Here is a 12052-nt window from a genome sequence, read left to right on the forward strand (position 1 = left end):
TTAAGGATCAATTTTCAGTCCCGAAAATACAATAATTTTTTTTATCTCACTCTTGTTACGAAATAATAAATTAATTAACTCTAGACATATCTTAGTTTTGGTAAGCCCAAATCCCACTTTTAAGCAATGTTTAATCCTGACATAAGGGGTAGAGAATATTTATTCACATAGAACATGAATAAATTTTAATGAGAAAAATACAAATATATTCTTCTTATACTATTTACTACTCCGATATCCTCTTAATGCTCCTTTCATGTACATTTCTTGGGTAACATATAATCATAAGTAAAATAATCATGGATCTGTGATGAGTTGTAGTGATGTTTTTTGAAATTTTTGTGTGAATTATTACATTTGTACTTACCTTTAATACATTTGTATAAATTTTAATAATTATAACAATAAAGATATTTTAATAATTATTGTATATATTCATAGGAAAAAAATGTCAAACAAGTACATGTTTTAATTATTTATGGTCATATAAAAAATATTCCCAACCATTTTCTTTATAGTTAACAAACATTTTTTTATAATATGCATAGAAATAATCCTTTTAGGACTTAAAGTATCATTCGTGAAACAAATATTCCTTATGTTTATCTCTTCTTTTTATTCAAACATCAGTCAAAATTTATATTTTTCACCTAAGTTTTGCAAAATTCACGGTTATGCAACCAAAAGATTTTTGAATGTGATTTTGGAATTGGGAACTAAAGCTTTTTTGGAAGAAAGAATGTCTTGCTCAATGCTTATGTGATCTGTCATGATATTTTGTGATATAATTTTTATGCTAATAAACCGTCATTGAATTGTTTATGTTTGACAACAAGTTCTTATGCTAATTTGAACTGTACTGTGGACAATGCGAGAAACTATTGACTAGTGATAGGTTAATTCCTCAAACAATAAAGAAAATTGGGAGACTGTGGTGGGGTGAAGAGTTAGTCTAAAATGACTAATGTATTCTCTTATTTCAATGTTCTTTTGAGTATGAATAAATTGATTTTTTAAAATTGTAGTCCTCTACGAATAGTTGTAAATTATATTTCAGTTATTAAAAAAAATAAAAATTAACTGAAAATATTGTATGAAACATACTTTGAACTCTTAATAAATAATATGTAAAAGACAAAAATAATAGATACTCCAAAATGTAATAAAGAAAGGGGGGGCAGCGGGAGTGGGATGTGCTCGAAATCCGAAAACGAAAACTTAAAAGGAAAGTTGAGAGCGAAAAGGAAAAGTGGCGCTCGCGCTCGAAAACTTAAACGTCGTCGCAGCGAGGCGCCAATGTAATCCGTGACCGCGCCCTCATTCATCGTCAACCAATCTGAGCCGTCCACGTTTCCATCACATAGCATCATTTCTGAAAAGACCGCCTCTCCATAAAAACCAAATAAAATCTCAAATCTCTTACCAGCTTCTTTTCTTTCTTCCCCCCTTTTTTCTCTAACCCAACAAACATGGATGATTCTGGAAGTAAAACTAAACTACTGAATCCATGGATGCTCCACTTTCAGAAACTCGCTCTCGAACTCAAGTGCCCTCTCTGGTTCGTCAATTTCCATTCTCTCCCTCTCTTTATTTGTAACTCTCTATTTCGCTTTTATAGCCTTTACAGTTGCACACTTTTTTTTTTTTTTAATTTTGTTTGAAAAAATTCGCTGGATCTTGCAGTTTGAGTTTGTTCAAGAGGCCGGTGTTACTTCCATGCAACCACTTGTTCTGCAAGTTCGTTACTTCTTCTTCTTCTTCTTCTTCTTCTCTGTACTGTTGGCTGTTTTATTGTGCGTTTTTATTTTTTATTTTTTTTGGCTTCATGAAAGTGATTCGAAATTTGGATATTTTGTGTTTGGCAGTTCATGTTTGGCTGATTGCATAACGGCTGGGTCTGAATGCGCTGTTTGCAAGACAACGTATGCTCAAACAGGTAGCTTGTTGTTAAGCTTTGCATGTGTTGCTATATGTCCAAGTGCCGGGGTGTGTTTGTCGATTTTGCCTTATTTTATTTTTTGATTGAAAAATCATTTTCATTCCTAAAGTGTTACTATAGTTCCCAAACTAAATAGATTATGTAAGTAATCTCTGCAATATTAGAAATGATACTAAATAGCCCTTCAATTATTAAAAAATCCTTTAATATTTCAGAGTCTACTTTTATAATTTCATTACCTTAAAGACTATTTAGCCGAGAAGGTAATACTTGAAGGAATAAATTGATGGTTTAGCCTTATTTTTCTTTTTAATGGCTTAAGCTATGTTTATTTTTCTTCCAAATTTTTATTTTTTTGGTTTGACATCTAACCTATACTTTCTATTGGTGGCAGATGTAAGGCACATACCTTTCGTGGAAAACGTGGTGGCAATATATAGAAGCTTGGATGCCACTTTTTGTGCTAGTTTGTTTCAGTCGCGTTCTTCTGGTGAAGCCTCTTTGTTTTTGGAGAGCTTTTCTGATTGATTGAAGAAAAAAAAGCTATGTATTACTTGATGCTGATTTGATATTGTCTTTTAAAATTCGTTGATGTAGGTGGTGGGAGGGTTTTGGAGCCGTGCCAAACAATTCTTAATTCAACTTCTAGTAGTTTAAAAACTGGCAAGCTTCCTCGGAACTTAACTAATTTGAATGAGGTTGGGGTTGGCCAAACTTTCAAATCCAAGAGTGTGGTGCATGATAAAGCTGAGGAGCTTGAGTTGTCTTGTGGGAGAGGGAAGCCCAATCCAATGCAATCTTCCCAGATGGGACTTGGGGGCCGAGAACAGTGTGGAGTTATGGAAATGGATGTGAATCAAGTAACACAATCAGCACCTGATAGCCCGCCCTTTTGTGATACCAAAGGTTCAGATAATGACTGCAGTGATCAAGATAGTGAGCATGTAAGGAAACATACTCTCTTATTTATGGTCTTCTGTTTGTACACAGTTAAATCAATGGTAGGTCTGATCCTATTTCAACATGGTTTCTCATTCTCACAAACACTTCATTTCAGCCATTACCTCCTGGCAGATTGGAAAATTCTTCACTAAACAGAGCAAGCGCAGGAAATGGAAATTTGAAAGAAAGAATGGGACAGCTTAGGTCTGAAAGTTCGGTCTCTGAAACTGAGGGTCTGGCAAGGGATCTCAAGAGACAGAAGAATCTGGACTTTAAACCTGGAAAGGACCCTGGCGCACCATTGCCCACAAATGCTTCAATTGACTTGTGTCCAATTGGAAGGATCTGCTCATTTTGCCAATCCTCTAAAATCTCAGAGGTAATATTTCATGTGCATCAATTTCCTGCATGTTATCATTGCCAGTGTATCCCCCTTTTCACTGAAAACTATGCTATCCTTATGCTATATATGTTGCTGGGCTAATTGTTGAAGCTATTTTCTGGTCTTCATGGTGATGAATTTTTGTAGGTTACTGGACCAATGCTGCATTATGCAAATGGGAACTTAGTTACCGGAGATGCAGCCATGAAACCAAATGTTGTACCTGTGCATAGAATTTGCATTGACTGGTATGCTAACTTGATATTTTGAGTATTCATTGTTCATTACTATAGCCTCCTAGTCTGTATATTTGATGGAATTGTTTGGACTTGTGAAGCCACCTAAACACAGATACCAAATCCTGAATGATTATGTGTTCAAAACTTTTTAATATGCAACCATTACACATTTTAGTATCTTTTGGCTTTCTTTTTGCATTTTGCTGATTAATGGGGTATAAACTTTTGGAATCCAGGGCACCACAAGTGTACTTTGATGGTGAAGTGGTTAAGAATTTGAAGGCAGAGGTGGCAAGGGGAGCAAAACTTAAATGCAGTAAATGTAATCTAAAGGGAGCTGCTCTTGGCTGCTATGTCAAATCCTGTAGAAGAACTTATCATGTTCCTTGTGCAATGGACATCTCAGATTGCCGTTGGGATCATGTACTTTCTCATATTAAAGCTATTATTTTTTAAATTGCTTAAAAAATACTTGTGCTTTGTATTTATCTAAACTTTGCTGGGGCATTAATTGGTTCAGGAGGATTTTCTCTTGCTCTGTCCTGTCCATTCAAATGTCAAATTTCCATGTGAGAAAATTAGGTCCAAGAAACAGGCAACACAGAAGCATCCCACTTTGTCTCATCTGTATGTTTTCTTGTTTTTTGCTATATATTTAAGCATTATTATAATCTCATTCACTTCCAATGTTTTGGTGAATTTACAGGATTTCAAATCATTTGCTTATTTACTTTCAACATTTAATGTCAATGGTTTAGACCACAAATTAAAGTACAATGCATGCTACTATGATAATAAATATTATAGTTCATCTCTGAAATCAGAGAAGTTTGCATATTTAATAGATGCATCAAGGTTTGATCCTATTACTGAGTAACTGCTGTATACAGGCCATCTCACCACTCAAATCCTCTTGAAGCTTCCCATGATGATGATGTAAAATTAGTATTTTGTGGATCTGCTCTATCAAATGAAGAAAAGGTTAGTATGAAAGTTGTGCTTTCTTTCATGAAGTTTATTTGTCATCTTCAATATCTTTACCATTTTTCTTTTTTGGGACTTCTACTTAATTGCAAAAAAAAAAAAAGGATGCTGAATCTTTTAATAAGTTGAACGATTTGACTTAAAATAAGTGTTTATTTGTAAATCTTGTGTCTCTACCTGTTGATGTGTATACCTTTTGAGGAGCACACTGCATCACTCTGCTTTATGTATCATGTTTTAACTAATTGATATATTTTCCTGACAATTTCTTTTCTGTATTTTCTTCTTGATGCTGCAGGTACTTTTGATCAATTATGCAAGCAAGGTTGGTGCTACTGTGACCAAGTTTTGGACCTCAAATGTCACTCATGTAATTGCAGCAACTGATGCACATGGAGCATGCTCCAGGACATTGAAAGTTCTGATGGCAATTCTAAATGGACGATGGGTTCTAAAAATGGATTGTAAGTTGTTTAAGTTTTTTGTTTAATGTTTGCTTACTTGAGTTGACACTTATCTTTGATTTTAATTCTAGACAAATATTGGTGATTTTAATTTGAGGGTTTTAGTTTGGAAAATGGCTTTCATTTTGGCAGACATGAAAACAAGGTCAATTATGTTCTGTGTTTTAGTTTCCCCTGATGAATTATAAATTGACCCTAGTAAAAGTTACTCTTGATCTAAATATTTGACATTGTTGTAATGATTCAATCATATTAACAAAACCTGTTGATAAATTCATTTATTTTTCTACTCATGAAAATCTTGAAATACTACTAATTTGGCATGAAATCTTGTTAGTTACTAATATAGCATCAAATACAGGGTCCATTTGTTTAAGCTTATTTAAAAAACACTTTTAAATAGAACAAGTAGTTTTCTATTTTTTATGTGTAGTCTAAACTTTTTTTAAAGCAGTTTTCTATTTCTTTAAGAAGGAAATTCTATTTGCTTCTTAAAACATTACTTTTTTTTAAATCACCTTTTTAAAGTTTAAACAAATTGGCATAACATCTCCTTTTTTAGTAATCCTAGGATCCACATTGGGCTCCTTGCACCAGGAGCCTGGGGTGTGTTGTGGTGAAAGGAAATTAGTATGGAGAGTATTTGTACGGATCTAACCTTGATACTCTTGTTGCACGTATTTGGCACCTAGCCACCTACTAATTGGTTTGCTAACATGAGAAATTTGTGTTGGTGCTTGAAACTTAATTTTCTACTTATGCTCCTGCACCTAGTAATATTTTTTCCTGTCTAATCCATGTTTAACTGTATGACTGGGTGGTCTCACTCTTGTGTGCTATTTATGTGTCCATGTTATACATTCTGTTTTTTTAATGCTTATTCATATTTTTGTATTCATGTTGATGCCATCTATTTTGTACTGTAGGGATAAAAGCATGCATGGAAGAGGTAAATCCTGTGGAGGAAGAACCATATGAAATTAATCTTGACAACCAAGGGTGTCAAGGTGGCCCAAAAGCTGGCAGACTTAGGGCATTGGCCAATGTAAATATTCTTTCATTGCATTGTATGTTCATGTAAAGACATGGATTGTGTTTCTTGCACTGTCGAAGTTTATAATATCAAATGCCTCTAATTTTCCTTCTCAACCAACTGAAGCATCTAGATGGATATGTTAAGGCTATATGTTCTGTTTCACTCAGTAGTGACTTGTTGACTAACATTTGTATTTCTTGTCTTTGAGGCTTACGATATCCATTGATATTCATTGTTAAAATACTTGCTAAATCTCTTCTTTTTAAGTTCTACACTAATATTCCAATTGTTGTGGTAGCAGGAGCCAAAGCTATTCAATGGCTTAAAGTTTTATTTTTCTGGGGATTATGTGTCAACTTATAAGGAAGATCTCGAAGAATTAATTGAAGTGGGAGGAGGTACTGTTTTGAGAAGCAAGGAAGAATTGGAATCACAAAGACATGAATGCAAAGGAGATTCTTCACAGTTGCTGATTGTTTACAACCTTGATCCTCCTCAAGGATGCAAATTGGGGGAGGAAGTTTCAATTCTTTGGCAAAGGCTAAACGATGCAGAGGATTTAGCTGCTAACACTTTACAAGTCATTGGTCACACATGGATTCTTGAATCAATTGCTGCATGTAAATTGCAGCCTTTTGTTAACTAAAATGCATTAGGTAGCTGATATTTTGCCTATCACTTGATAGGGTGTTCGTTCTCCAGAAGAATTGGTCAATTGTGTACATGATATAGCTTGAATTTATTTTGTCTTACTCTGGTCACTGGATGTTAGGGTGTAATATTTATGTAACATTAGTTTTGTCTGCTCTTTTACTAACTTGGTTTTGTTTGCTCTTGCCTCTAATCTCAAAGAACTTTGAATAGGTAATAACATGTTTAATGGTTCAGTTCCCACTGAGATAGGATTGATATCTGGGCTTCAAATTCTTGAATGGAATAACATTGCGGCTAATGGGAAAATTCCTTCTTCCTTGGGCCAACTCAAGGAGCTATGGAGTCTTGATCTCAGAAGTAATTTTTTGAACTCTACAATTCCTTCTGAACTTGGCTCATGCACAAATCTAAGCTTTTTGAGTTTAGCAGGGAATAATTTGTCTGGTCCTTTGCCTATGTCATTAACTAATCTGGCTAAAATATCAGAATTGGGATTATCAGACAATTTTTTTTTTGGTCAACTTTCTGCATCACTCATCTCTAATTGGAGTCAATTGATCTCCTTGCAAGTCCAAAACAATACATTTACAGGAAACATTTCTCCACAGATTGGCCTGTTGAAAAAAAAATAACTACCTCTCTGTACAATAATCTGTTCTCTGGTTCCATTGCCAAAGAGATTGGAAACCTGATGGAAATCAAGAGTTAGACCTTTCACAAAACAGATTCTCTGTTCCAATTCCACCAACACTTTGGAATCTGACAAACATCCAAGTCACGAATCTTTTCTTCAATGAGTTCTCTGGAACCATTTCCACGGATATTGAAAACTTGACCTCACCAGAAATCTTTGATGTCAACACAAATAACTTGTATGGGGAGTTGCCAGAGACCATTCTTCAACTAAATGCCTTAAGAAATTTTTCTGTGTTCACCAATAATTTCACTGGCAGCATTCCCAGAGAATTTGGAAAGAGTAATCCTTCTTTGACTCATGTCTACCTTTCAAACAGCTTCTCTGGAGAACTGCATCCTGACTTGTGCAGTGATGGTAAGCTAGTTATTTTGGCAGTCAATAACAACAGCTTTTCAGGGCCATTGCCAAAGTCCTTGAGAAATTGTTCATCACTATTTAGAGTCTGGCTTGATGATAATCAGTTAACTGGAAACATCGCAGATGCATTTGGAGTACTCCCAGCTGCAGAAATAAGTTGGTTGGTGAGCCCTCCTGGGAGTGGGGTGAATGTGTGAACTTAACTCAAATGGATATGGAAAGCAACAAACTTTCTGGTAAAATTCCATTTGAGGTAAGTAAGTTGAGTCAATTAGGGCATCTAAGCCAGCATTCCAATGAATTCTGTAATATTCCATTTTTTATAAATTAATTTAAAAAGAATTGTTATTTATAAATAAATAGAGTTTTAGAAAAATGATGAGGTTTTTGTAATTAAATAAATAAGGAAAAATAACTTTATTAAAATAATAATGATTTGAGAGAAAATAAAAAGGGTATCTATTTGATAAAAAATAAAATAGAGTTTGTTTTAATAAAATAATAAAAATAAATAAATAGAGTAAATAATAGGTTGTGAACCCTAGCTATAAATAAGGAAATGTTAGGTCATAGCTTCTTAGTCTCCTTTTCTCCTCAATTTTGTGAACCGTTGAATCGTCGTGAAATTTAAGCATCAGGTTTGCAACTCAATTTTGAGTATTCGCGTCGTTGGGAATTACAAAAAGATGTCGGAGTTGAGAGAAATATCCTTCACATTGTAACTTTTCCTTTCCGGTAGAAATTCAGAGCTGACTCGGTAAAACTACGATCCTAAACTCGTTAACCATTGGATTGTCGTGAAATTTTGATATGTGTTTCGCGATTCATTTCTGCACGTCTTCAGTGTTGGGATTTGCAAAATAATGTCTTTGGATGGAGAAAGACACATCGCACGTAGGACCATGGAATGGAGACTTCAATCCATTCTCCTTTAACGTTTAGGAACCTTAATAGAGCAACCGGAGGAAGAGCTCTAGAGAGCATTAGAAATGCCACAATTGATAACAGAGAACGCTTTAGTGACTACATCGAGGTAAGAGATGAATTATTTACAATTGGGGATTAGTGAGAACTAGGGATCCTTAGAGTATTAATTGGAATAAATTTTGAGGTGTTTTTGCAATTTTTGTTTCTATCCTTATAATTATAAGTGTGAATTATATACGTTTGATGAATCAGTTGATGTCCCAATGAGAAATTGTTATGAAATTGATGTGTTCTTCTTGAGTGTGAACCCTATAAATTGAACTTTTGTCTAATTAGCGGGAATAGATGAAATTAAATAAGTAGAGATTTAGCGTGAGAGGGAGTCAGACATTGATTTTGTATTTTTTCCTTTTCATGCTTTTTAGGTTTTTTTATAGTTTAAAATTAATATTATATTTGAAATTGACCAAAGATTTCTAGTAGATTTTGATGGCCTTGTTTTAAGCCGAATATATTTTTAATAAATTATATTTGATAACAGTGAAGTAAATGTGAATCTTTTATCCATGTGAATTTGTATATCAATATATTTATATATTTTATTTATTTATGTATACGTCAGGTAGAGGGTGTCACAAATTCAGTGGCCATATCCCACCTGAAATTAGAAATCTATGCCAACTTTTATTGTTCAACGTGAGCAGTAACCATTTATCAGGAGAAATACCCAAGAGTTATGGCAGATTGGCTCAGCTAAATTTTCTTGATTTATCAAATAACAACTTCAATGGAAGCATTACTAGATAGCTCGGTGATTGCAATCGCTTACCGAGTCTGAATTTAAGCCATAACAATCTATCCGGGGAGATACCATTTGAACTTGGCAATCTGTTCTCAGCCCAAATCATGTTGGACCTCAGCAGCAACTCTCTTTCTGGAGCTATCCCCCAAAACCTTGAGAAGTTAGCATCATTGGAGATTCTCAATGTCTCACACAACCATCTATCAGGGACAATCCCACAATCATTTTCCAGCATGCTCAGCCTTCAGTCTATTGATTTTTCTTACAACAACTTGAGTGGTTCAATCTCCACAGGTCGTGCTTTCCTGACAGCAACAGCTGAAGCCTATGTTGGCAACTCAGGTTTGTGCGGTGAGGTAAAAGGATTAACTTGTCCCAAAGTGTTTTTGCCAGACAAATCCAGAGGGGTTAACAAAAAGGTTCTTCTAGGTGTTATCATACCAGTTTGTGGCTTATTTATTGGGATGATTTGTGTTGGAATCCTGCTAAGCTGGCGGCACTCCAAAAAAAGCCTTGATGAAGAGTCCAGAATTGAAAAAAGTAATGAGTCTATTAGCATGCTGTGGGGAAGAGATGGAAAATTCACATTTTCTGATCTTGTTAAGGCCACCAATGGCTTCAATGACATGTACTGCATTGGAAAAGGAGCATTCGGAAGTGTTTATAGAGCACAAGTACTCACAGACCAAGTTGTTGCTGTTAAAAGGCTCAACATATCAGACTCTGATGACATTCCAGCAGTGAATCGCCAGAGCTTTCAGAATGAGATAGAATCACTTACTGAAGTGAGGCACCACAATATAATAAAGTTTTATGGGTTCTGTTCTTGCAGGGGACAAATGTTCTTGGTTTATGAACATGTACACAGAGGAAGTTTGGGGAAAGTATTGTATGGAGAGGAAGGAAAATCGGAGCTAAGTTGGGCCACAATGCTGAAAATTGTGCAGGGAATAGCACATGCAATTTCATACCTGCACTCTGACTGCTCCCCACCAATTGTGCACCGGGACGTAACACTGAATAGCATACTACTAGACTCCGACTTAGAACCTCGTCTTGCAGTTTCCAGCACTGCAAAGCTGTTAAGCTCAAACACTTCAACATGGACGTCAGTTGCTGGATCCTATGGCTACATGACTCCAGGTACATGTTGCAACCAATTTATTTTCTTGGGTATATAATCATTATTATAAATCATGCTATCGAGTGGCATTGGCACTCTTGTTTATGCAGTATTAAATATATATTACATGATTTAATTAGAATATGAGTTAAATGGTCTAACTTAAAAGCATATTTATCAAATGATTTAATCATACATCGGCAAGTATGTTAATTTTTATAATAATTACCTTAAAGTCATATTAAGAATGATTTCTGATTGGTTGATAGGTGAAATATTACAGTGATTGTGCATGACAATCAAACTCCAATAAATAGTTTCTTTCTTAGTACAATTTTTATTTCTTTAACCAATGTCTTGGTATACTCTTGTGTCATATACAGTGCTTTAGAGAGTTAGAGTTGCATTCAGCATATATATACTCTTGCTATATTCATACTTATGATATAAATTAAAGGGTGAGATGATTCACTAACAAATTTGGAATTTGCAGAACTAGCTCAAACAAAGAGGGTCACTGACAAGTGTGACGTGTATAGTTTTGGAGTGGTGGTTTTGGAGATAATGATGGGAAAGCATCCTGGAGAACTCTTGTTTACAATGTCTTCAAACAAGTCTTTGTCATCAACAGAGGAACCACCCGTGCTACTGAAGGATGTGCTTGACCAAAGGCTTCGACCTCCAACGGGCAATTTAGCAGAAGCAGTAGTGTTCACGGTGACCATGGCTATGGCATACACACGTGCGGCTCCAGAGTCCAGACCCATGATGCGTCCTGTGGCACAACAACTGGCATTGGCTACTAAGCAGCCTTGTCTTACAGAGCCATTTGGCATGATAACCGTAAGCAAGCTTACAGCAGGGTTCCACAAATAGTGTATCATGTAGGACAGGGGTCTATGCCATTACTTGTATTAAAATATGCTCTTTTTATTTTCCACACACAATTAAATAAGTATACTTGCTAGTAGAATTATATTTGAAGTTGAAACTTAAAATAACAATAAAGGATAGGCTTGATGATTGAAGCTTCTGTATGATCTACAATTGAATTAGTCATGTGTGTGTATATATATTCTCTCTTATAAATAAAATAATTTTACATTGAGCACACTTTTTTTGCCTTTTGTTTCTTTATAGTTCCCGTACCATTTGTCCAAAAAGAAAAAGAAATTTGCCATGAATGAATAATCTTGGGGCAGATGCATCCCTCACTCTTTAAATAAGATGCATTTATAAGTTTTTGGTGAACTGTTATTGTTTAGGAATTTTTTTGAACTGAAATTCAAGCTAGTCCTAATTAAGAGTTGGCTTTGTTGTAGTGTAGAATGCATCAAGGTGGCATAGTGTGAAATACGTCTTAGGAATCAAGTTTCACAGAAAAATAACTATAATTAATTAATCAAAGGAGATATCATATTGCACCTCAGGCATTTACGTAATATTCTTGATATAATTGAGATGAAAAAGAAAAAAGTCTACTATTCTAAAATTATTTGTCACAAC

General features: G+C 34.9%; 2 protein-coding genes across 2 annotated transcripts; both read left to right on the plus strand.

The window, feature by feature from the left end:
* Positions 1 to 1259: 1259 nt before the first annotated feature.
* LOC100784883 (BRCA1-associated RING domain protein 1) lies at positions 1260 to 6803 on the plus strand. The gene is made up of 13 exons (XM_003520560.5): positions 1260 to 1558; positions 1684 to 1737; positions 1866 to 1936; positions 2334 to 2429; positions 2537 to 2883; positions 2997 to 3260; positions 3411 to 3511; positions 3739 to 3925; positions 4023 to 4129; positions 4393 to 4483; positions 4785 to 4950; positions 5877 to 5995; positions 6288 to 6803. The coding sequence occupies exons 1-13, from the start codon at positions 1470 to 1472 to the stop codon at positions 6630 to 6632; spliced, it is 2037 nt and encodes a 678-aa protein (XP_003520608.1). The 5' UTR covers positions 1260 to 1469; the 3' UTR covers positions 6633 to 6803.
* A 55-nt stretch (positions 6804 to 6858) lies between these two features.
* LOC100785947 (MDIS1-interacting receptor like kinase 2) lies at positions 6859 to 11657 on the plus strand. Its single transcript, XM_014773837.3, is given in 6 exon segments — positions 6859 to 7264; positions 7267 to 7341; positions 7344 to 7829; positions 7832 to 7999; positions 9250 to 10566; positions 11040 to 11657. Coding segments are annotated over 6 exon segments (2835 nt in total). The 3' UTR covers positions 11423 to 11657.
* Positions 11658 to 12052: the final 395 nt, after the last annotated feature.

This window comes from Glycine max, chromosome 3, assembly GCF_000004515.6.
Source record: "Glycine max cultivar Williams 82 chromosome 3, Glycine_max_v4.0, whole genome shotgun sequence".
NCBI classification, from domain to species: Eukaryota; Viridiplantae; Streptophyta; class Magnoliopsida; order Fabales; family Fabaceae; genus Glycine; species Glycine max.

Bases quoted from the DNA above. Each gene is read 5' to 3' on its own strand.
- LOC100784883 (XM_003520560.5), top strand. From the start codon at position 1,470: ATGGATGATTCTGGAAGTAAAACTAAACTACTGAATCCATGGATGCTC. The intron at 3,926-4,022 runs GTACTTTCTCAT...TAATTGGTTCAG, and splicing joins CAGATTGCCGTTGGGATCAT to GAGGATTTTCTCTTGCTCTG. The intron at 4,951-5,876 runs GTAAGTTGTTTA...TTTGTACTGTAG, and splicing joins ATGGGTTCTAAAAATGGATT to GGATAAAAGCATGCATGGAA.